General features: G+C 41.7%; 1 protein-coding gene across 1 annotated transcript in view; it reads right to left on the bottom strand.

Annotated features, from left to right (window-relative positions):
- ltk (leukocyte receptor tyrosine kinase) overlaps positions 1-24,959 on the bottom strand; it is a 67,873-nt gene that overhangs the window by 19,031 nt on the left and 23,883 nt on the right. Inside the window, exons 2-16 of the mRNA XM_085256721.1 lie at positions 17,950-18,042; positions 16,015-16,161; positions 15,515-15,743; positions 12,591-12,724; positions 11,872-12,009; positions 9,136-9,285; positions 8,003-8,103; positions 7,701-7,861; positions 7,249-7,343; positions 6,027-6,098; positions 5,464-5,638; positions 5,004-5,154; positions 4,673-4,801; positions 4,193-4,349; positions 167-352 (exon numbers count right to left, since the gene is read on the bottom strand). Of these exons, the coding sequence (XP_085112847.1) occupies positions 167-352; positions 4,193-4,349; positions 4,673-4,801; positions 5,004-5,154; positions 5,464-5,638; positions 6,027-6,098; positions 7,249-7,343; positions 7,701-7,861; positions 8,003-8,103; positions 9,136-9,285; positions 11,872-12,009; positions 12,591-12,724; positions 15,515-15,743; positions 16,015-16,161; positions 17,950-18,042 (2,118 nt within the window). The remainder of the gene's footprint in view (positions 1-166; positions 353-4,192; positions 4,350-4,672; positions 4,802-5,003; positions 5,155-5,463; positions 5,639-6,026; positions 6,099-7,248; positions 7,344-7,700; positions 7,862-8,002; positions 8,104-9,135; positions 9,286-11,871; positions 12,010-12,590; positions 12,725-15,514; positions 15,744-16,014; positions 16,162-17,949; positions 18,043-24,959) is intronic.

Raw genomic sequence — 24,959 nt, 5'->3', positions numbered from 1 at the left:
AAAGCTAAGGGGACAAAGTGAGATAGATGCAACAAGTCCTTTGTGGTGACCACTAAATGGAGTCTGAAGAAGAAAAAGAAGTACAGGAGTAGGGTAGTAGTGCCAAGTAGCTGACTAAAAATTTAGTCTGGGTTGAAATAACAATATGATGACAAAATACGGTTACCTCTGTATCCTCCTCCACCTCCTCCAGCTGTGCACGCACCGCCTCCTCCTCCAAACCCTCCGAAGGTCGACCAGCTGAGCTTAGACAGCGCCAGGGGGCATGAAGATCCCCCCTCGGCACCTTCCACCAGGGATCTGCCAGCCATCAGGTGAGAACTTGAACTATCTTTCCAGCCGCCACCTCCACCTTTAAGGGAAACAAAACAAAGTCATTCACTGTTACAAGAGCTACTTTGGGAGCATTGCACAAGGTTGTAAAACACGGTTCGTGTGTTTGATGTTTGCTGCAGTGAAAAAACTCACCGACTGAGAACAACGAAAAAATGAGTTGCCATTAAAAATTAGTTTAATAAGGGTTCATAAAATAACCTGAAGGCTTACACTGTTGCTGTAATGTGAGCGAGCCAGCTTTGATTTTAAAAGGGTACTCGGGAGATTTCGAAATTATACGCAGGCCAAAGTATCCTGACTTTTAGGCCCCGGTGTGGATCAAGATCCAAAAACAGGCTCTCTGTCATAACTTTGCATTTACCAAACCCAAATCAGGTTGTATGGCTGATATCTTTTAGGCAGCTTTTTCAGACTTGACAAGGGTCTCTAAAGAGTAACTATTTTCACACTTCATGACTACTAAATGAATGTTTTTATGTTCTGCTCGGGTTACACTGAGATTCTTTGCAGTCTGGATATAAGCACAGACACAGTCATCAGTGAGGTTTTATGGAGTATCTACAGCCACCAATGTGTGTAGTGTCTGTTGTGAGCTTGTCTCCGCTGTCACAAATTAGGCCCTACTTTCGACTGGTGATTCAGCATATTGAGTCAGCGGTGGAGGCAATCAGTGAGAGAGCTGTCTGTCTGTTAAGCCAGAAGGCACACTTTAAAGACAAATAAGTTCAGTCTTGTTTAGACTATAATTGAGAAGGTCAGAGCAAATCCACTCGGATGTGGAGCGTATCAAATATAGAAATGAGGGAGAAGTTTTAGCACAGGGCTTTTGATTTTTCCGGCTGTTTTTTGTTCTGTTGTTGTGTTTCTTTGTTTCCATTCGCAGGCAGCTGGTGGGTGGACAAAGGGTCAAGAGTAAAGCGTCAGCTATTCGGTCGCCATAAAAAATGTTAAAACTGAAAGGAGACTTTCCGCCCATCCACTTATACAGCAACAATGTAGCTATACTGCAGCTTTGTTTTGGGCATGAATTTAACCTTTGACTGCACCAAAGTGAACTGATGAATACAGAGACGCCTCGCAATGAATAAAAAGAGTTAACGGGTTCAACCATCATCTCTAATCTACAAAGACGGGCAGATATAAGCAGGTTTCATACAAACAACATATCAAAGGAAGACAAGCTTCACTGAAAGATGTTCCTCTGCCCTTCAGAGGTCTTTGATCAGTGATAATATACTGTATATATAGGGCTTGTCTCATGTGGTGGCACTTTAAACATCAGCACACATGCAAACGCACGTAAACAGAAAGACCTCATCTGCTCAGTACTTCGAGCTGCAAACTTGCCCTGACACGCAGATCTTTATCTAAACAGTCTCTCAGAGGTTTCAATAAGATGAGTTGATAAACGGTTCTCGTTGAGTCTCGGCTGGTCAGAAGGGATTTACTGAGAATGTTCCAGCGAAAGAAGTGAATTCCAGATACATCCCATTATCCACAGGCCAAACACATGCATGCCAACCTGCGCCACCCTGTGTGTGTGAGAATACAGAACAAATAAATCCTCTCATATCTCCGGCTACCTTTTGGACAAATGAAATGCGTGCTTTGGTATCAGATGACACTGAATTCAGTCAGAACAACGTCTTCTCATCCAAAGTTTACAGCACGTCCTTTATAAGAAAATGAAACTTTTCTTTGAACATAAAGTGTAAAGGGTAATTTGTAACCAAAAAGAAAAAATACCCACAATTGCAGCTTTTAAAGTTAGGGAAGAAAGTATCTGGACAATGAAACAATTTTTGTAATTTTGCTTTTGTACACCTCCACAGTGGATTCTGAATCAAACAATCAAGATGTAATTGAAGTGCAGACTTTCAGCTTTAAATGAAGGGGTTTAACAAAAGTGCTGCATTGACTAGGAAAACATAAAAGGACAAACTAAGACAAGTTTACTTATGAGGACTGTTTTCAATACTTGGATGAAGTTCCTTTCCTTTTGCACACTTACAAAAGAAATGTCATTGCCCCAGAAATCTATGGATCCAACTTTATATTAAATTTCATACGCTGCTTTCTGTAATACATTTTTGTGTGTGCTGCTAAGTAAAAAAAAACCCTGTTATGCAACAAACAATAGCATTCCATCTAACTAATTCTATTGAATCTAGTTTTTAATAGGGAAAAATGCCAGGAACACTGATTCTGGAAAGCCGTTTCATTCTTTTACATAATTGAATAGAATATTTAATACTGTGGGCACAATAACAGTAACTTCATTTTCCTCAGTTATGCAAGGGTGGACGGAGTCATCTTAAAGTCAGACATCTCAAGATTTGAACACATCTGTCACAGGCTGGGTCTCTGACCCAGCGCTCTGAGTTCATGTTTGTATTTGTCTCATTTTGTTATGTGATTTAGTTTGTGTTATTTCCTATCTGCCTTTAGTTTAGGCAGTTATTATTCCTGGGTTTTCTATGTTTTGGGGTTTTGTATTTATTCATCACATATTAGGTCTGTTAAGTTGTGTTGTCATGTTTTAGTTTTAGTATTTCCTGTTTTATTCTGACAATGTCATGTGTTCTTTGTTTATTGTATTTAGCTTTCCTCTCCTGGTCCTGTCATTAGGTTTATGTCTGTCAGCTGTTTCCCCCATGTGTCTCCACTTCCCCTGATCACCTCATGTATGTATTTAAGCCCTTTGTTTTCTGCATGCCATTGTCAGGTCGTCTGCTCATCCATGTCTCATCTCCAGGTACCCATGTCAGTTCACTATGGTTAAGGTTTTTCATGTTTTGTTATTAGTTCACCCAGTTTAGGTTATTGTTTAGTTTTCACCGATGCCCTATTATTTTGTACCCTCGTTGCTAACCTCAATAAACGGCTTGTTTTGTTAATCCACACCACGTTTTGGTCTGCGTTTGAGTCCTCCTCTGCAACACATACGGTCTGCCCCAGTCAGACCGTGACAACATCAAAGTGAAGTTATTTAGTGAGGAGTGACCTTTGTGGCCTGTATTGAACAAAGACTCACCCCTTATTAATTTCGTTTTTGCTAGGAAAATAACAAAATATTTGTAGTTGTTCATTGGAAACACATTATAGAGCAAATAGTTCAATTATAATGAGTTTGAAGGCAAATGTTTGGTACAACCACCTTTATTCGTTGACACAGAACTCTTTCGGGCTGCTTTCTTGTAATTTCCCTGGGCTCTTTGAAGGACATTCAAAGCTCTTCTTTGGATGTTGGATGCTTTTTGTTGCATTCACTGTCAAGATGAGCCCACACTGCTTCAATAATGTTGAGGTCTCAGCTCTGGGGGGACGAATCCATCACTTATAGTTATCGATTGTGTGTTTTTCTACCTCCATATGCTTTTACTGAATTTGCAGGGTATTTTGGATCAATGTCATGTTAAAAAATGAAGCCACTGCCAATCAGATGCTTTCCAGATGGTATTGGATGATCAAGATGTGATGGTACTTTCCTATGTTTCTAATTCTGCCAAAACCTCCACTGTGTTTCACAGATGGCTGTAGAAAGTTAATGTTGTACCTCACTCAATGGTTCGAGCCAAAAATGTAAAATTCGGATTCATTATTCCATTTGACGTTTTGCCATTGACTTTCAGTCCAGTTCTTGTTTAATGTCACATACCTCAGCTGTTTCTCCGTCTTTCCCTTCCTTAAGAATGGCTTCTTGATAGCCAGCCTTCCACTGAGACCATTTCTGATGAGCCTTCAGTGAACGGTAGATGACTCAACAGAGGGGTACTTTTGGCATTTTTTATACATTAAACTAAAATAGCAGTTTTTGCAACAGGACGCTAGCAACAAAGAGCTTATATTACACTACCTGCTGCACCAGTTTGGCCATTGCTACTGGGAGCTTCGGTGCTGTTTTCATACTGCTCCAGTGGTATGTTGTCCAGACTGGACTCAGGGTCCTCCAGGTAGGCATTTCCTCCTCCACCAGCTGCGATCAGCAAGGGAACCAGCTCTCCATCCTCCTTCTGAAAAGACCACGCACGAGTAAATCTTTCAATTTAATTTATTTAAATGATGATGAACACTTTATATAAGCTACACAACAACTTTAGAAGTCCCAATGGTACAATAGATAAGAGCGATCATAAAAAAGTGAACCTCGTGCTAAAGTTCCATGCTGCATGCAGATATAATCGATCTATATTTAAATCTATGGATTAAAGAATGAAACACTGCTGAATCATTTCAAATGCTTATGTGCCACAGTGCTGTATCTTAACAATGCTATGCACACAAACCCAGAGAAAATGCACACAGTTCTGAAACAACTCAAAGTGTCTTCTGCTACCTTAAAGACGTACGTTGCTCCCCCTCCTCCGCCTCCTCCTCCAGCCCACTCTACACCAGCCTGCAGCTTGAGGTTGTCTTCAATCACAGATGACTCTCCGAGGCAGATCTTTTGGGTGTGAGGATTTCTCTAAAACATGTGGAAGATGGAAAATCAAGCTCCACAAGATTTAAAAAAAAAAAAGAAAAAGAAAAGTTGCAGAAACATGAACTTGGCATTAAAAAAGGAAAATCAGAATTTGGGACGCCGTCTCGTCTCTCCTCTTTAAGACATCCCACTCATCCCACATCAACAAATCCTTCCAGCCTGTTCTTACCCTCACTATACTCACCCCTGGGCATGCGTCTTCTCCCTGGTGTCCCACCAAGATGTAAAGCATATCTCCTTTTTCCAGAGGAAAGATGGCAGAAATAAAGACCCCATGGTTGCGTTTGTTGTGGTTTTTGGCTCCTTTTCCTCCTGCAGCCCCATAAGCAGAGATCCTGAGGGGGGATCATTGCAACAGAAGGAGATTTAATCCTTGGTCTTAAATGAAGTGCTTTTAGGCTTAGCCACGCACTGTATACCGTAATGGATAGCAAATACCTCATTACACTGAGCAAATGGCTGCAGATGTCTGTTGTAAAATGTGGATTATGAAATAGTTACCAGTGATCCTAATAATTCCTTATTATGAACTCACATCGTGTTAATGTGGCTAGGAATTACATGTGTGTATAATTTAACTACCAAAGTCCACTTTTTACAAAAACCGGTACATGTTCCCTGGCTCGGTATCACCAACCACTTACAGGTATCTGTTAGTAGCAGGCACCTTCCACATCTGAATTCCTTTCAAGTGTCCCTCCTTCCCCACGGTAACGTTGATATTTTTGTTCCTGTAAGTGCTGTCACACTGGGCTTGGGTTGGGCCCTGTGGTCCACTGGCACCGCATGATGTAAACCACCAAGTCATCAGAGAAACCTCTACAAAAGGCAATAGAGGGGGAAAAAATACTGCTTTTAGTTGTTTAATAAGCTGCAAAAACTATAACCATTTTCACATTGTTATGTGGAGGGGGGGAAAGTACCAAAAGCATGAAAATCAGTAAACAGCTGAGATAAGATACACAGTAAAGAACAGATGCATACATATGGCACATCTATAAGAGTCACAGGTAATTGCATTAAGGAGCTGGCATGTAATTGCCGAACACAGGCTGGATTAAAAGCTTCTGGTTAGCTGTGATGAGTAAACAATTGACCACCTGGTGTGCAAATTGTGCAAACAGAATGGATTAAAGATGACACAGTAGACTGGGACACTTCAGAAATTCACACGCTATACAAGATAACTGCTGGAGCTGTGCACTACCTGAGGCCAAAGGCTCTGGAAGGGGGCTTAAGAAATCTTCAAAGTCGGTCGCGGGCAGCAGAAAGTTGAGATCTGATGGAGGGGAGGGGAAGCCAAAGTAAAGGTAAAGGCAGGGGAAGAAAAAAAAAGAGAGGAGTCACAGTCACTCATCTAGATTTCACCTGATTATGAACTATATTTAGAATGAAAGTGGCACAGATTTCCTGAGAACAGGGCTACACCATGAAAACCTTTCTATCTTGGCAGTGTTTACCCACTGTGGAGCGTACAGACACGGGATTTTTGTCCGTTTATTGGTGGTAAAGGTTGTACGCTCCTCATTGCCAAGCCCTTAGGCAATGAGGAGCGTACAATGTCCGGCAGCCTCGCCTCTGTCAGTGCGCCCCAGGGTGGCTGTGGCTACAATGTAGCTTGCCATCACCAGTGTGTGAATGTGTGTGTGAATGGGTGGATGACTGGATATGTAAAGCGCTTTGGGGTCCTTAGGGACTAGTAAAGCGCTATATAAATACAGGCCATTTACCATTTACCATAACAAGAGCCGTTAAGGTCTTATAACCCTCTCGAACACAACAAGATCCCCGCATAGAGTGAGATCATAAATGTGATGGGCAGACTCATTATTCTGAATTATTGCTTTCTAAATTTACTCTAGAAACCTGATTTAAAGCCGAAGTCAGTTAGAAAATGTTCCGTCCTCGCCCAACTGCAGAAGCGCAACAGACAACTGCGCCTCCCTGGAGGCTTCAAACCATATTTCTCCTAAATCCCGCCGAAACAAAAACAGACCTTTTCATGTCTTTGTTAGTAGCGTAGCACCATAGTGGCTTGTAAAAGTCTGCTCTCTACTTTGAGAATTAAAAGCTGAAGTGCAACAACACGGGAGCAGGAATGTTGGCACACACTGCTGTCGTACTGCGGCGCTACATTTGCAGCAAATCATGAAACGTCGGTTACCCACATGTCTCAGCCAATCAACTAAACGGGGCATCAAATGAATAGCTGAGGGCCGCTGTGGTGCTGAACAAAACACAGCAGTTGGGGAGGTCTCTCTGTGCTCCTCCCAAGCTCAGCCGCAGTTTGATTTCATAAAGTGCACCGATCATTATGAAAGCAAAGACTAAATATGCGGTAAAGCAAGACAAATGTGTGTTTTAGCCCTTGAGAACTTTTAAAGAAATCTGTATTGGCTTTACTTAATGGTTGTGTGATCTTAGCTTACCTGACTGGAAGCAGGCTGCTCCAAGTGCAATGTCATCTAGAGCAACGTCAGCATTGGAGCCTTGTCCCCACACAGCTGTCACTTTAACACGAAACCTGGAGCAATCAGAGAATTACAGTTGTCTTTTCTTATGAAAAAGCAGCAGGATTTCAATCCCAGCGAGTGTACTTAAAAGTAGGAGTGAAATCTCTTTTATTATGAGCACTAAATCTGATTACACATTCTTTAGATGAAAGGAGCAATTTTCCTTTTCTTATCACTGACCTAAAGCATGTACTCATCCCTAAGCTCCACTATCTCTGACAGGGGAAAACAAAGGAGAAAATGAAACTTTATGGAGCTCCATGGGAAAAAGAGGTGAGTAAACCTCAACGACACATCATCCCTTTAACACACGAGAGATCAGCCTTTATTCTTTCATTCCTCCCCCTGTTTGTTTTCCTCTTATGTACCCGTGATGAAGGTCAGTCAGTTCCAGGGCAACCGGTTCCCAGTTATCTTCGGCTTGACCATTCCTCTCCCAGACCGGTACCGCGGCGACTGTCCCGTTTTCCTCTATAGCCACTTGCAACGAGCCATTAAAATGACCACGCAGGTACAGAGAGAAATGCATCTACACAAACAGAGATGAAGATCATTAAGATTTTTGGTGAGATATTTAGTATGATTTGAACTCCCCCACACAGACACAGACAAGACAATCAAACATGCTTAAATTGAATAATTCAACTACTACGTCAGGCGAGTAACTGACCTGGCAAGCAACAGAAGAGACTGGACGAGGGAATGCAGAGCTCTGAACGAACGCTTCTTTAAGTGAATTACTCTCTCTGACAGGGAGAAACAAGAAGTGCCCTAGGGGAAGACAATAAATGTAACACATTTACCAGGTTATGTGATTTAGCTAGTTAGTTAGTTAGATTTTTGAGCCAAACCCACATCAATCTTTCTTATTGATCAACATAAACCAGCAGCTTATAAAAGTAATGACTTTTATGGAGACGCAAATTGGCCATAGACGCGAGGCAGATAAAGTACTTAAAGCTAAAAGAATAAAGTGCTGTATGAATGTGGGGTTAAAATGTGACTTGTAGACTAAAGCGCATTGAGGTTAACAGAGCTGTAAATGTAATGCAATGCTCTGCTAGTCTCAATGAATGCCGGACACTAATTTGCTTGCTAAATGACTTGTGTACAGCCACAAGATGGTCAGCTGACATTTCAGTCAACCTGAATAGAGCATATTAACTACCAGTTACAATTACATCTTTTATTTCATCTTCTGCTGGCAATCCTGATTTCATCCTCTTTCGACATGCAAAAAAACCTCCTGCAGTGTTTTACATTTGCCTGACAAACGAAAGCTCCACAGTTCAATCCTGGGAAGAAACTTACACCCCTTGGGGTTGCTTCAAGAGCATCCAGCGTAAAAATGTTGCCAGATCAAACACGTGGCACTACCTGCTGCGGCAAGCCCTCGTGAATAAGGAGTAGCACCCGTCAGGTCTTTCTGACAAGCATACATATGCTTTAAAGTTACACTGCGAACTAGAAATGACCTGACAATGCTTCTCAGACAATGCAGCAATAGCGGTTTTATTGTTTTTACTTACTGAACATCAAAACAAGCATTCTCGTCATTGGCTGTGTATTAAAAAAGAGTAAATGCAAAAATCCTGTTTGCAACAAAGGAAAATTAAGAAGTTTTGACACAAGGAAATGTGAGCTTCAAAAACAAATGAGGGTATTTTCCCATCACTCCACACTGCAATAATTCATCGGAGCTGGAGGAGATTCACCAGAGGAAGAGTAATTAAATTAGGGCATAATTCACATGTGCTGTGCACACACACGCACACACATTCACACACACATGCAGACACAAACCTTGTGTGCGCTGCAGAGCGAAACCCTGCATGTCTTTTCTCTTCATGAGCTCATCTCCTGCAACTCTCCTCCAGCCCGAGTGCTGGTTGGACATAGACCAACCACATGAATCCCCGTCAAACGAACAGTATGAGCCAAAGGGGAGAGCATCTGGGAAGGAAGCAGATTATCATCATACTTCAAAAAGACAGAAACCACAGCTGCTAAAAAGTCCATCTCCTACCCCGGATTCCTCGTCTTTCAGACAAGAATTATATTTTGAAAGAAATCATCCGAGCACAAATTATACGGAGGATGTTTTTCTTCACGTGAAAGTCGCGTGTGTGTGTGTGTGTGTTTTCTTCTGTCACTCTCCACACTTTGCACTACACGTGTACTGCGACACATTTCAGATCAGAGCACTGCGATTACTCCCAGACCTTTTAGGATGTTTTTTTCAGTTTCACCTTCAAAGTGAAAATGTTGTCCAACAACTCCAAAACATAGTGACTCTTATCAGTTTTGGGGGCTTGCAAATACTTCACTGGGTCAACATATACTGCTCAAAAAAATTACTTCTTTGAGAAGATGCCACATTGTTTGAAATGAAAATTCTTATCTTACAGAGGGTTGAAATAACAGAAACCCTGAACATCTAGATTAAAAAATGATGCAGCAGGCTTGTCCATTTTCCTGATATTCCATTGCTGCAACTCAAGATATTACTTAGTAATTTGTATGGCCTACAGGTGCTTGTGTGCATGACTGACATCCTAATGAGACGACTCATGGTGTCCTGGGGGATCTCCCATCAGATCTGGACCAGGGCATCACTGAGTTGCTGGAACAGTCTGAGGTGCACCATGAACTAGTAGGAATCCACTGCAACAGCACAGGATCTGACAGAAGGTGCTGTTGCCTAACCGATCTGAGGTCTGTGTCTCCCTCCATGGATACGTTTCCCCAAACCATCACTGACCCACCACCAAACTGCTTGTGCTGAATGATGTTAAAAGCAACTTAATGTTCTCCACAGGTCAACCTGCTCTCATCTATGAAAAGCACAGGGCAGCAATGGCCTTCAGACCACCATCATGAAGTCTGTTTCTGATTGTTTGGTCAGAAGCATTCACACCAATAATCTTCTCATCCTGTGGAGCAGATACTGGTTGTCCTGGTGGATTAAAGTCTTTGTACGACCCCCTCCTGCTCTCCTAGAATAACTGTCTGTCTCCTAGGATACCTCAATGCTCTTGGAGATACCCTACCTGTGCAACCTCTGTAGGGTCCAGGTATTGCCTCATGCTACCAGTAGTGACACTGACCCTGGCCAAATGGAAAAACAATCAGAAAAGATGAGGAGGGAAAAATGCCAGTGACCTCCACCCGTAAAACCATTCCTGTTTTGTTGCCTGTTGTTAATTTCATTAATACCAGAGGAGCTGAAACTGATTAACGATCCCCCCTGCTGCCTAACTGACCAGATCAATATCTCAGGAGTTGAACTGGCGTTCCTTCATATCTGAGGTAATGTATTTTGCTGAAAAGCTAGGACATGAATCACTTGTTGCATAAAATGCACAGCACACATGCAGACTATCCTTTGATAGGTTTAACCACCAAGAAGTATGAGGTCAAATAATCAATGTAAAACATATGTGTAGGCATATCTTTGAGCTTTTTAGGTACCTTGTGATAAGGCTATGTTTATGCTATGGAAGCTTCCCCGACTCCACCTTTGTCCTTGATGCAGACGGGAGATCGGTGTAATTCTTCTCCTCTCACTCTAAGCATGTATTTAATTGTGAAAGAAGCCAGAATACAGATAGAGCTGTTTCCAGTTTTTGTGCTAAAATAGACAAAACATGTAAGCCACCTCTCTATAGAACCCACAGAGATTAAATTGATACCGATGTTTGCACATGAAAGTGGTTAAGACACCCGTGTGCTCGTTGAAGAAATTACATCTCCGCTGTGGCCTTTCCCCCCAGCGTTTCACAGCTCAAGTGCTTTAAATAACCCTGACTATATCGATTTTACTGACTGAAGCGTTTTGCCTTTTCAGTGTCTCGGAGAGTTTTTTCTTTGCACACAGTGATTGATGTTATAAAAAAGAGAAAGAGGTAACTTGTTAGATTGTGATGTGAGAGGAACTGAAAGGTAATGACTGATGCTTTTTTGTGCATGTTTTTTTCAATAGGATAATAAATCTGCAAAGGGTTTATCATATTATCTGAAATCTTTGATGTAGACAGAGAAGAGAGCTTTGAAAAGAGAACAGCCTATTGGATTCCTGACACTACATTTTACTGCTAATTAGGAAAAAACACACTAGGCGGTGAAAGCGTTTTAATGCAAATTATCCGAGGAAGAGAATCTGCACTCACCCCACATAATACTTATTCTCTACACTTTAAATTTATTGTGTAAAGGCCCTTGGCATGGAATAATCTTGTGCCTTTGGTGAAAGGATTAACAATTTATCATGGACTTAAATTTTATACAGCTAATGCAAATGGATTACAGCTTGCCAATAGCTCGCTGACTGCTTCAGGACTGCGCAACAGTACGCTGGCCTGATATAACTCCCGATGTGCACAAACTGAAGCATTCACACGTGTTTTCCTGCTCATAATGCTGTCGCTATAAGAATCGGTCAGATGGTGCAGATGAAATCGAATCAAATACATCATCATAAAAGCTCTGCTGCACTCTGTGTGATTTTATTTTAAAAAAACAACAAAAACAAAATCTCACCACAGATGAAGCCCTCGTCTTCTCCATAAGGACAGTCCGTGTGGAAGTTACACACTTGGCTCGTGGCGATGCACTCTCCTGAGTGGTTGCAGTGGAAAGATTCCTCACAAATGGGACTCATTTCACCGAAATGGTGTTCTGCAATGGAGACAACCACACAACAACTGTAACAAGGTACAAAGCAGATTTAGAGGCCCGGTGAGTTAGGATGAGCGACGAGGCAGCTTTTACACGAAGGTCGGTTGATTCTGCGGAGGGGCTTTTCTTGACTCGCTGCTCTATACCGTAGAGACTTGAAAAATGTGAAACCACTGAGAAAAAAGGTTCAAGAAATCTGCAAAACAGACCAGGTATCTTTTGCCTGTTTGCAAATTGACCGCAAATCATGAGCTTTTAAATTTTCCTGACACCAGAGCATTTTTGTGTGCTGACATTCACTTGCAAAACATGCATGAGACAAAAAAAGTAAACCTAAACACATTTTGAGTGAATCAGTTTTCATAAGCAACCTTAACTGTAATCTGTAGAGAGAAAAGTTCTCCTGTAGCAGCTGTGGAAACGTTAAAACACGAGTATGTGCTACTGTGAAAGTACCTCAGGTTTTAAAATAAAGTTTACAGCTGGTTCCTTTTATCTGGTCTGTACGGTTGTAGGTGCTTATCACAGGAAATGACCAAGAGCATCTGGTTTGAAAGCTCTTAACGACCTGATAAACTCACCTGATTCACAGTTTATGAACTCCAGCGAGTCCAGAGCCACAGTGGCTTCTCTCTCACACGAAGTGTAGAGCAGGGTCACCTGAAAGGGTCCAGCCACCCAGCCAATCGGAACTCCAAAAATCTGCCACTCAAGCCTGCATTAAGCAATCACACAGAAACAAAATCAATCGAATTTCTCACATAAGCAGCAGCCCTGGGCCATGTACTATGAAGCGAACTCAACATACCCAGGGTATCTCTCCAATATCTAGATTCACTTGCCCTAGCATCAGCAATTTGGGTAGCATCAGCAAACTCTGGTTTTCCCCTCTGGGTTCACATGAAAGTAGTTGCTTTGGCAACAGCCAATAAGTATACTGGCAGCAGAGGGGCTGAGTTTACAAAGGATCCAGAAAGTATAAGATTACAAGAATTTAAAGAGGTTGGACTCATAATACAGACCGATGCTCATCAGTGAAACGCAAAACCATCAGCCCCTCTTACTTTCGACGTGCAGAGGTTTGAGGAGTGGTGACACGATTTAGGTGATTCATTTATACCTGATAATCTCTTACTTGGAGTATAACCTGTAAGTCACCATGGTGATTTACCCCAGGAAGAAATGAACCACCTTCATAATACAATAACCTCCGTGCTAACCCTGAAGTTCATTCAAAGTACACACTTCTGAACTTTTGTGGACCTTACCTGACGAAGGTGCACGTGAGAACCAAAGATCTCACACAGTTAGAGCTCACATCAAAATGTCAGCTCACCAGTGCAAACTACACGTATTATCCAGCTGCAGTGATTTGTAATGATGGGAGAAAGTGCAGGTAATAGACTGGTGCATTCATAGCTAGTGGTGATCTCGCTGTGACCTGCCTCCAGCATGCTCTTCTCAGACATCATCTTCACCTAAACCAAAAAGACTCTTTCCATTAGTGAAGTGAAAACTGTTTCCTGCTGTGCGCTACATTTGAAGACAACTGCGGACCACGTCCTGACTTGACTCTCCCCCACGTCTTCCAAAGTTCACATGTGAAAACAGCTACATGTGTATCTTTTTTTTCTAACTCTAATTTTTGGCTTTTATAGTTACATTAAAAAGAAGTGCATTAAAAGTAAAACAAGTAAAGGTTAAAACAAGAGTATCTTCACTTTCTTGCCTTCTTTATGCAACATTACTGCCAAGATGATTTATTTTGTATAAAAGCCTGCACTGCAGTTTCTACAGTCAAGTTTGCATTTGTTATATGTTCTGCTAAAGCCCTCTGCATTCTCTGAAATAAAGAAACTTTGTAATGTATGAAAACTGAAGCTGAATATTAAAATCCTTCACCTGCACCCTCTTCTCATTTCTCACCATAGTGTTTTACTAAATAATGTTTGAGCCTTATTCCATCTGTCATTTATTGGCACATTTCCACTACTGCTGCCATTATCAACCATGGGAACCGCACTCCTCCATGAGCATGTGTTCCACGTAACAAAAGCACCAAACATGTCGCTATTATTCAGCATAATCCATCTGTCACCTTGTCATAAGTCCAACCTGATTGTGTTTTCACAAAGCTGGCCCACAGCTGTGTGATTATAGGTGGCGTAATAAAGCAAAGCAAATCCTGCTACCTGGGATATGTGACAGCACCCAAGATTTACCTCACACGTCACAAATCCTGCTCTCCATTTCTAAAAATACGTCCATGCTACGTAGCGCCAACTGCGCAACCCTATCGTATATGCAAACTAGACTATTTTCACCACGAAAGCTGTTTAGAGATCAGTGCCCGGAAATTATGTTTGACCATTGAAACTTTTGCCTCTGCAGTGCTGCCTGATCTCCTCTGGTGTGACAAAGCAGTGATCCCTCATCTATGTATTCATTCAGAGAAAGCAGGAGGTGGTGAGCAAAGTTTGTACTGATGTGATCAGAAGAAGTTGCAATGTTTCCAACACACACGGTGGCAAATGGTGATTAAGTAGGACGCTGTGTCGACAAGTCTAACTCCTGTTAACGCATTCACACCACCTGGTCACCAGTTTGCTCCTCACACGACGCACCACCTTGAGTCTAGGAAACTTTGGACTACGTCAAGTTCTCATCACGAGGATTGTTTCTCCACACGAAATCCAGGCCTGCGGACGTTCAAGGTGAATAGGAAAATCACAGACCGCACACTGCGAGTGATTAAAAATGGCAGCAGCGATCAAAGTGGTTTTGAAAGAGAGATTAGCCTAATTCTAAGTGGTACGGGTTTTTTTTTTGCTTATTTGTCTGTCCCAAGTACACAAAACTTTTTGACAACACCTCATACAGCCCGATGTCAACTCCTGTGACCATTCAGTCTCTATTATGCACTTAACAAAATTGCGCCATATGTCAATACGCATGACATCCCACACAACGCACAACACACACTGAACTACTTCACTGAAAGATGAAGCCTGTTGGATGGTAACTGTGCTTTAAATGAAGAGTGTGTCCAGACATTGTATCTGCAGATTTTGTTGGATGAATAGCCAGCTTAATAAATAAAGTCACTGTGTGTGAGTGTGTGTGCTTGTGACTCATAATGGAATTGCACAGCCCATTACTGCGCAGCCACTAACAAACCCAATGTACAAACTTATTGCATATGCCAATCCATCCTCCTCTGTCCTAACCAATTATATGTAACTTCATTTCCAGCCTGTTTCTAGTCTCAGGAATGCTTTTAGCTGTTCTAAAGATAGTTGTGCTTCAGCATTAGATCAATAGGAAATATCTGTCCGTGTTTCCCAAACAACACGCAGTCACAATTCTACAGTTTGCCTTAGATGGTAGGCAGGAAACATTTTTCTTACATAACTTTAGTGGGACAGAAGTGTGCCTTCTGTTTTTTTTTTCAGTGAAGAGGACTGGTTGTGTTGCACAATAACAAAAGGTGAGTGTGTTCGCTGACCTGCGGTCGTCTCGTCCCCTGTGGTGCAGCATCTCCGAGCGAACGTCTGAATCTGGTTGAGCAGGCTTGATCAGCAGTGTGAGGTTCCCCACCACGGGGCCGGCCTCATACACAGCCACCTGAAGCAGGCAGTCCATGCTGCTTTTTGGCAATACTGGGCTCATTAAGTGGTAGTCACATTTCCCAGAGGCCTCAGCTTCAGGTGACGGGGTTAAAAGAAGGAAGTGTCCTAAGGTAATAAAACAAAGTGGAAAATTCATGGTTGACTATTTTATAGCAGCCTCATAACACTGTCTAATGCTTTAGCGTTATGACAAATTCTGGATTAGGGTATATTTGAATATATGAAGCACAGACTGAAAGAAAATGTCAAGTGAGAAGCAACGTTTTCACACAGTAGCTCAAAGACTCTTCTAAACATATTTGACAGAAGAAAGAGGAACACTGTGTATCAGAGCACACTGATTTAGCTGCTCCTCTGTGAGTCTCTGCACTCTTACCATCAGACCTTCCCTCTGAGTTGTCAGTTGCAGGCATCATCCCAGCCTTTGTACTCTGTGGTTGCTGTGGCGACACCAATAACCAGTCACTTCGGCTGCTGTTCGATAAAGTCCAGAGACACGGTGACTCAAAATCACAGGAGGGAACTGCAACACATGAAACAACAAAGATGAAAACTCAATTTTTAAAAAAAGAGTCCATCAAATTATGTAGATTATTTGTTGTTGTTTTTTTAATGTTTTTGTCTGAATGTGTAATTACTGTATCGATTTAAAAATGCACTGATTTGATTACAGCTCCAAGCTAACAAATATACTGAAATATAAACATAAAATACGTCTTAATGGCATTTTTTTCCCCACTAGCCTGAAATAATCATATTTATACACACATGCAAAACAGCCCCAAATCTAAGAACTGAAAAAGTGTATATTTCTCACGTTATCTTTATCCCACTATGTATAAAATCTTGAAACGAACTGATACTGTATTAAAGAAAAAAACAACTTGTCCGCAAAACTTCACAGTAAATAAACAGCATCTGCGATTTCACAAAAAAAGCCTCCAAACTCATTTATATGAATGCCTGAGTGGGGATGAGTAACACCATATGTTTTTTAGGCTTTTTTTGGGGGGGGTGGCGGTGGTGAGTGGAAATATGAGAAATGTGTTTCTTTATTATCTCGAGACCAGAAAAATCCCAACAGAACTAAAGAAAAAAGTTAGGATGCAACTCCTCCAGTGATGCTTCTCTCTGAAAATATCTCTCTTTAATATAAAAAACTAATAAAACGCAAATTCCAAACACATAAAGGATAGATAAAACTAGACAGGAAAAACTGTGCCTGAGAAAATGAAAAGCTATGAAGGATATATATTTTAAAAAAGCCACAACATTTTACATTTTTTTTTATAAAATGTCAGCTCAAGGCCTTTAGTTCCACTAAATCAAATTTAAATCCAAAATCTGTTTAAAAGTCAAACAGACAGAGCCTTTGACTGATTTTGTGTCTGTCTGTGTGGGGGTCGATGAACAGGAAGGGGACGGAGGAGACGTTCAAGACATCATGTGACAACTGGAGAGGAAACTGCCTTAACCACTAATATGGCAGCAAGCCAGGGGAATTAGGAATCCCTCCTGGGATAAAGCACAGAATTATTAACTAATTATTTCATATTAACCCACATTCATTTCTTTAAACCAGATAAAAGAGTAGCCTTCCTCTGATCACAAATGATATAAAAATGTTGCTTTTTCACAGGCATCAACATGCTACTTGTGCTCCTGGCAATCTAACAGGGGAGTGTTGTTACAGCTCGAGTGATGCTTGCACTTGAAATTCAAAATGGGTAGTTTTGTCTCAAAAATCCAGTTTTTCAGGGATAATTCCCAATGTAGTCATCTTTGACAGATGCCAGTCTTTTTGATCCTCTGCCTGCACGACAAACTACTCAGGTTCTTAATTTAACCATGCTTTCCAGTCAAAGAAATATTCATGTAGATGCATGCAATGAGTATAAGAAAAGCAATAAAAACAACCCAGGTGATAACTGGAATACAGATTTTCAATTTGTGTCAAATCATCAAAGGGGCGATCGTGGCTCAAGAGTTGGGAGTTCGCCTTGTAATCGGAAGGTTGCCGGTTCGAGCCCCAGCTTGGACAGTCTCGGTCGTTGTGTCCTTGGGCAAGACACTTCACCTATTGCCTACTGGTGGTGGTCAGAGGGCCTGGTGGCGCCAGTGTCCGGCAGCCTCGCCTCTGTCAGTGCGCCCCAGGGTGGCTGTGGCTACAATGTAGCTTGCCATCACCAGTGTGTGAATGGGTGGATGACTGGATATGTAAAGCGCTTTGGGGTCCTTAGGGACTAGTAAAGCGCTATATAAATACAGGCCATTTACCATCAACACATCAGTATTCTAGATACAAACTCACAGTGGCTGTCATTGTCCAGGGGATGAGGAAGAAACTCATCTGGGAAGTCTTCGTCCAGAAATCGGTCAAAAAGGGCGTGGCAGGTACTGCTCACTAATGACAGAGACAAACAGGTTTTATTAGTTCGAGATGTCATACAAGCATTTCACTGTCTTCAGTCACTCTAGTAAACTGCAGCCATCAGAACCGCTTTAACTCTTCATGGCAAAAATTCAACAAGGTGTTGGAAACAGTCCTCAGAGAGTTTGGTCCATATTGACACGATAACATCTCGCAGCTGCTGTAGATTTTCGTCTTGTTTGCTGCTGCAAACAAGACGAAACAAAGTGTAACACTGTTAAGAAAAACATCAAAGTGGTCGTCTGAATCCAGGCTGTGGAAACCTAAAAACTAATATGATGCATAATTGCCCTGAGTTTCCACTGCTGCCTCGTTAGCGCCGCAACAAAAGTGCTACAAAACTAACACCGGAATTTTCAGGTGTGAAAACATATTGTTAGCATGAAGTTTCACATGAATTAGAGGACTTTACATGTCAAGACGAAAAACGAAAGCAATTACCAACTGGCCCTTTCCCAGCTTAACTTTTATTTTATTTGATTCCTTATTTTTTTGGCATCTGTCTGAGACCTTTAATAAAACAAAGTGGGGTTCTGGCAGCACTTCACATACAAGCAAGAGTCATGGAAAGGAATAAAATTGCTGCGATACAGTAACTTTAACAGTAAACCAACGCTTTTAGATACACAAGCCTTGAATCCATGAAAAAAACAGCAGTAATTTCTGCTATGCAAGAAACTCCACACACTGGAAATTCTTCCAGCATGTGGCACTTTCTGCAGCTCATTCTGAAACCAACCTCTCAGTCTATTAGATGTAGCTGAGTCAAAATGTTTTTACTGTCCCCCGTTTAATTCCATCCCTTTCAAAGACAGCTTGCCTTGAGGCTTAAATGCTCACACAACCACCAAAATATAATATTTTTTATCTTTTTCTCCTCGTAGATAAACTCCTACATGAATGGAAATATACATACAGAAATAGCATTCACTGCTTCGCAGCAACAATCAACAGACATGCTCTTATTTTGGAGACGCAAGCTGAAAGAAAAAGTCACATTCAACGTATTAACTAGCATGACGAGTGGACAATGAGGGAGATGATAATATCTTAGAGGGTCACAACTCAAATGTTGCAATGGCCCCTGAACAGTGGCGTTACTGTTATCTGATGCCTGCAGGGCAAAGTCAAAAAAGCCAAGCAGGACAAATTCAATAGCTGAAATTGCTGTTTACTGAAAGCGGTTAGTGATGCTAATGATGAGGAGGTGAGGGGTCGTGCCTATGAATGGCAGCCTTGCTATTTATTGATAATTATGGAATAACAGCTGCTATGGATAGTTCCGAGCACGGAAACGGGAAAAATTAAACTGTAGGAAAAAAGAAAAGGATTCAGCCAAAAGAAGAAAAAAAAATTAACCCGCTATTATTAACATAAGCTTGGGAATCCCCCAAGAATCCAAACTTTTTATTTTACTCCCTCCAACTCCTTTCTTATCTTGTCCAGTATGGATTTAAAAGATAAAGAACAAAAGAAATACAAATTTAAAAAAAAACACCCAAACACTCTCTTTTAAGCTAGAAAGGAAATGAAAGAATTACTGAACTATCTGCATCATCATCAGCCGGCAGCGAGTTTCTTTGATGACAATCCAGGACCCCGACTACACTGTTACTGCACCAAGGCCTTTGAGGAGAGTGTAACTTTTAAAAGCTGTCAGCTCAGTTGAAAGCAAAGCCTGCCCTTGTTAGTTTCTCTATCAAGGTACTGTGGAGTCAGAAAACTGCTGTGCGTTGTAGTTTAGCTAAGTTCAAGGACGGGGCTTTGTTGCAGATCTGAACAGCTCAATAGAAAAGGCAGCAAACTAGTAGGGGCCTCTTTGCCACCAGTTTGCTGTCTCTCCGTCACTCAGCAGAAGTGAAACCATTAAGAGTGAGCTTTTGTTTAAAAGCAAGATCAGCCAGAATCAAAGGAACTTATCATCAGGCCACAGAGCAGCGGCCTGATGATAAGGTGGATAACCTGGCCTCCATCTCCTTACCTATCTCCTGCTCTGTCATCCATCGCATACGCTGGCCTCTCAGAGGATTTGCTTTGCACTACCAGGAAATGTATGACAACAACAACAACAACAACATCTGGGCGTGCCTAGAAAGCTTTTTTTTTTTAAATGTACGTGTGAATATTGGCTGCTTGTCAAGTCAATAAAACTCCAAAATTGCAGCTTCAGAAGGACTCGGAGCAATTTTCTAATGAGCAGACCATGAATTATACAGTTTTTATCTTCAAGGCTAGTTTCTGAGTGCTGAAAGCTATTTGTTACATTGGATAAACACATTCGCTCTCCATGTGCTCATGAAAGTGGCATGCTGTAAATGCCTGAGCTAAATTAAGCTAAGCAAGGGTACAACCAGAGCACTGCCTGATGCTATTTACACGCTCGCTCCTGGATTCTCTTTCTCTACCTGTGCCTAAATCATCATATCACCTGACTGAGGGCATTTCTCACTCTCTCTAATGAGTTTTGTAGTTTTGCTGCAAATTTTGCTTCCAGACCAACAAATTAATCATCAATCAATTATGTTGAAAAGGTATTTTTTTCACTTTTGGTGTTATTTAGATGCCACCTTCCGTTTTCACCATGATTAGGGTCTACTGGTCATTTTCACTTAACTCACAAATAATGCTGAAAATAAAGTTTGCATTATTACGGCTGTGGACGTTTTGAGTTACAGGTTGGTGCCATAATGGTATAAAACATGGACGTAGTTTCCAGGTCAGAAAAATCATGCCAGTGTACAAGTACCTTGAACCTGCATTCTACCTGAAGGCCACCAGATGGCGATAGCTGTGGTCTAAAGCAGCGGTCGCAATCTTAAGTTGTTAGCCAGTGGGTGCATGGTTTCATGGTCATACTCGCCCTCTTTGTCGCCTCTGTTTTATTGCAGCCAAGATGGCGATGGCATTAACACTCATGCTGAGGCTTCAAAACAGGACTTCAGAAACCAGTGGCTGATGTCACAGTAGCTACGACCACTTTCTATTTTGTCTGTGGTTGGTGCCTGCCAGACTTGTCTACTAGGCATCACTTTAGCTAATTTGAGCATTTGAGGAGCATTTTTTAAAAAAACAAACAATGTAATTACATGTCAAATGATATGTAGCTAGTGCACTTAATGGGCTTAAGAGCCAATGTGAGGAAGTTTTCTAAATCTGGTGAGTGAAATTCGGATATTTATTTGTGGGTTTGCGCTAATGGCTACACTTTGCTATCAAACCCCATTGTAGTTAGCTGATAACTTAGTATTCCCACTTCTCATTCAATAAATCTAGCTCCAATAACTCAACGTAGCAACAACAGTAATGCAGTAATGGGTGACAGCCCAGATGTGTGTGTTTTTTTACGATCTATATATCTGAGAAAACCAATAAAGGGAACAAAAGTGGAAAGAATAATATCAGCTTAAAGTTTTATTGTAAGCCATCCAGTAGTTCCTACAGATATTCTTAAACAGATATGTGTACTATTTAAGTAACACCTGATTAGGTGGATTTATACCTCCTTTAAAACAGCACTAGAGCTCAGTGGGACATGACACAGTTCTGCACAGCTCTCACACCTGGTAAAAATAAAAAAATGAGTGTGGAAACATTAAGTACCTACAATTTATCTCCTTGCGCATTATGCAGAATCGTCCTTTGTAGGAAGAAGCTTCATCTCTCCACACTCGCCTAATAAAGTCCTTAACCTCTCAAATCTCTTATTCGCTACCAGGCCTTTATCCTTCATTCCCAAGATACATGACAGCTGAACTGGCTATAGACAGAGCCACGATCTATAATTGAAATGAAAGTTCAGCATTTCAGAAGTTCAGAAGTGAAGACAGATGGTGGTTTAGAAGGAGATTAATCAAAAAGGAATAAAATATGGAACTAATATTGTTCTGATATGGAAAAAATACAAGCCCCACCTCCCCACCCCCAGAAAAAACAATACTAGATCTTAATGTTTTGCCTTATTAGGATTTTATGTCCCACACTACAATTTATTCACCAAAGTGAACCATGCTTTTGCATTTTTCTCACACAAAATGTTACTTGATGCATATTTCATTTTTTTTTTCAGTTTCAAAACAGGCCACTTACATGAGGAATTCATTTCATAATGAGATGAGAACAAAATTAAAATTGACCATAGGCCATATATTATTCTATTCATTTTCTATATGGACGATAAAGAGAGAACTTCAAAGGTAATGCCTCACATGAAATTCACATAATAAAATTCCTCAAGTTTACCCCTGTCCTTGTTAGCATCACTATCATGTGCATTTTAACCATTGTAATTGCTTTCAAGTGTGCAGTTTTGAGCAAAGTGGTCTCAGAACTATGCATTTTATTTATGAGGATGTCAAAGAAAGGGGGGAAAATGAACCAAATACACTGTAATAAAACAAAACCACATTGCCTATTCTTGTAGTGCTTCCTTTCAAGTTAAGAAGTACGATTAAATCACAAAACCAGAAGCAGAAGTGTGCGAAGAAAAAATAAAATCAATGAAGTGGCTGGAGATCCTTCTTACTTAACTGGGGATGGGGGCAACATTTCTGGGAGACTAATGATGAAACAGTGACAGTAAAGTGACGTAAAACTGACTGTAAAATTACATCATTAGTTAGAGACTGGATTCATGGAAGTCATTTAGCAGAGTACATACACGTGTGAGTGGGGGGATGTTATGCTTTCACGTGCAGTGACTCATTTCCAATTGATTTTACTGGAGCAATTTATAGTCTGTTCTCTGGGTTATTATTGTTGGTGGAACGTAAAATGGAAAAGTGTAAAGCGCATGGTCAGTCAAGGCTAATTGGTGCATGTGAATGGCAAAGGCTGGCACATGTGACTGGAACCCGTGTAAGAGCTATGGCGGCACAGAGTGGTGAAAACCAAAATGCTGTATATGATAAAAAGCAACAAAACACACAGTTTATTACATATTTAAAAAGCAGAGCTTCAGAACTACACCACGGAGAGATAGAAGAAAGTGCCCTGTCGCCATTTGGATGTCTGGGTGAATACAAGTCAATTCCCTTTACTGGCTCGCTCAAAAAGAAAAAGCTCAGGAAGTATTCAAGATATTGACTGGGCCTCCAATTTCCCCAGATCTCAATGAAATCGAGCATTTTTGGGATGTGCTGTGGAAACAAATCTTATCATCGAGGCCTCGTTTCAAAACTTAGAGGATCTGCTGCAAACGTTTTGGTGCGTGACCTCACAGGGGACACTCGGAGGCCTCAGACAGTCCATATCTTGAATGATCCAGGGCAATTTCAAGCAGGTGGTTTTAATGTTGCCGCTGATTGGTGTACGTCCATACAGTACATTACTTTTAATTAGTTATGACTCATGGTGCAGTCGAGATGATATCGTTTTGGAGTGGGGTTCTTTTGGCTGGCGCTTTGTCAGAAAAGTATCAGAAAAGGAGAGAAAAGTAAAAGGAAAATGTCATAAATGAGTTTGAGCGAACTCAGAACAGCTATCAAAACAATACAAAGTACAAAACAACAGGAATAGGCTTTGGCAGGAGAAAAAATAGTCTGACATTTTGGGAAAAAGAGGAGGTTGATGATTCCTGGACTCTGATACAAGGTTATAAAAAAAAGGTAAAGGTTTTTTTTTTTGTTTTTTTTTTGGCCTGTCCCGTTTGGCTCTTTTGCATCAGAATTGTTGTCTAAAGGCAAAGAAAGATACCCAACGGATTTACTTTACCAAACTGACCATCCCAGCCTTGCCGTAATGGTCCATTTGATTTACCTTTTATTGTTTATTTTATTTTCACTTACTGAATACGGGACAGACTTGACTGGGGGAAAGAAGGGGAGAAAGAAAGAGGGAAAGAGAAACAGCTGAGAAGAGGGACGGGGGAGAAGGGCAAAAGACAAAAACCAACAGAGCGGGCAGAGAAAAAAATGCATATATCAATCACCTGGATCACCTGCTGAGAAAGAAAAAAGAAAACAAGCAGAAGAGAACAAGAGTAATAGAATAAACAACATCACAATGATATATGGGAATATGACAGTAAATACTAAATGTTAAACATTATTGTGCAGCACATAAGATCAACAGAACACAGTGTGCTTTGAGGTAGGAGTCAAAAAGGGTGTAGTTTGTGGGTGTGATCACCCGTGTGTACACCTGTGAGCATGGACGCGCTTGTTTTTTGTTTTTTAAAAGGTTCCTTCATGTAATAATCTGCTAGAGGGTGTGGGGGGGCCACAGCCCCGTCCTCCAGGGCATGAAGCAGGTATGGAGGAGATCAAAACTCCAGACATCCAGAGGCCCCCAGAACACAAGAGACCAAGGAAGACCATCAGAGGGGCAGCCGCGCCACTGTCCCAGAAAGAGCTGAGGAGAGTCCCAGATGAGGGCTCACTCAGCAGCCGCGGAGCAGAAGCCAGGGGGAGTTGCAGTGACGCGCCCGTGAGCTCCGCCGGCAGCCAGCTGCGCCTGAGTGACCGAGCCCCAGGCCGAGAGGCCGGGGGCACCCCACCTCCGAAGTGGCCCGAGCGAGCCCCAGGCTCCAGGCCCCGATAAGCGGCCGCCAAGGAGTGAGCCGGTGTGTACCTGGACGCCCATCCCCGGACACAAAGAACCACCAACGCACCGATGTCTGAGGGGGTCCGCCACTGGCAGGGGAAGTGGTGGTAGGGAGAGATAGGCCTCCAAACCTTGGAGGGCCTGAGATGTCCCCAGAGAGGTGGTGCCTGACACCCAACCTGACATATAGACACAGACATACAGGCACACACAGATACAAACATCCATTCCCACCCTCATGCTCTCATATGCACTCACTCCACACTCAACCAACGTGGAGACAGACATAAAGAGACGTTGTACACACGATCACACTCCCCAAGCGTACCCTACAAACCGGGTCTAGGTGC

The sequence above is a fragment of the Mchenga conophoros genome, linkage group LG19, assembly GCF_057382185.1.
Source record: "Mchenga conophoros isolate Kocher_MC1m ecotype Shallow Benthic linkage group LG19, M_conophoros_male_GT1.1, whole genome shotgun sequence".
In the NCBI taxonomy this organism is placed as follows: domain Eukaryota; kingdom Metazoa; phylum Chordata; class Actinopteri; order Cichliformes; family Cichlidae; genus Mchenga; species Mchenga conophoros.
Note: the sequence above shows the minus strand (reverse complement) of the source record. Positions and strands in the feature narration are given on the sequence as shown.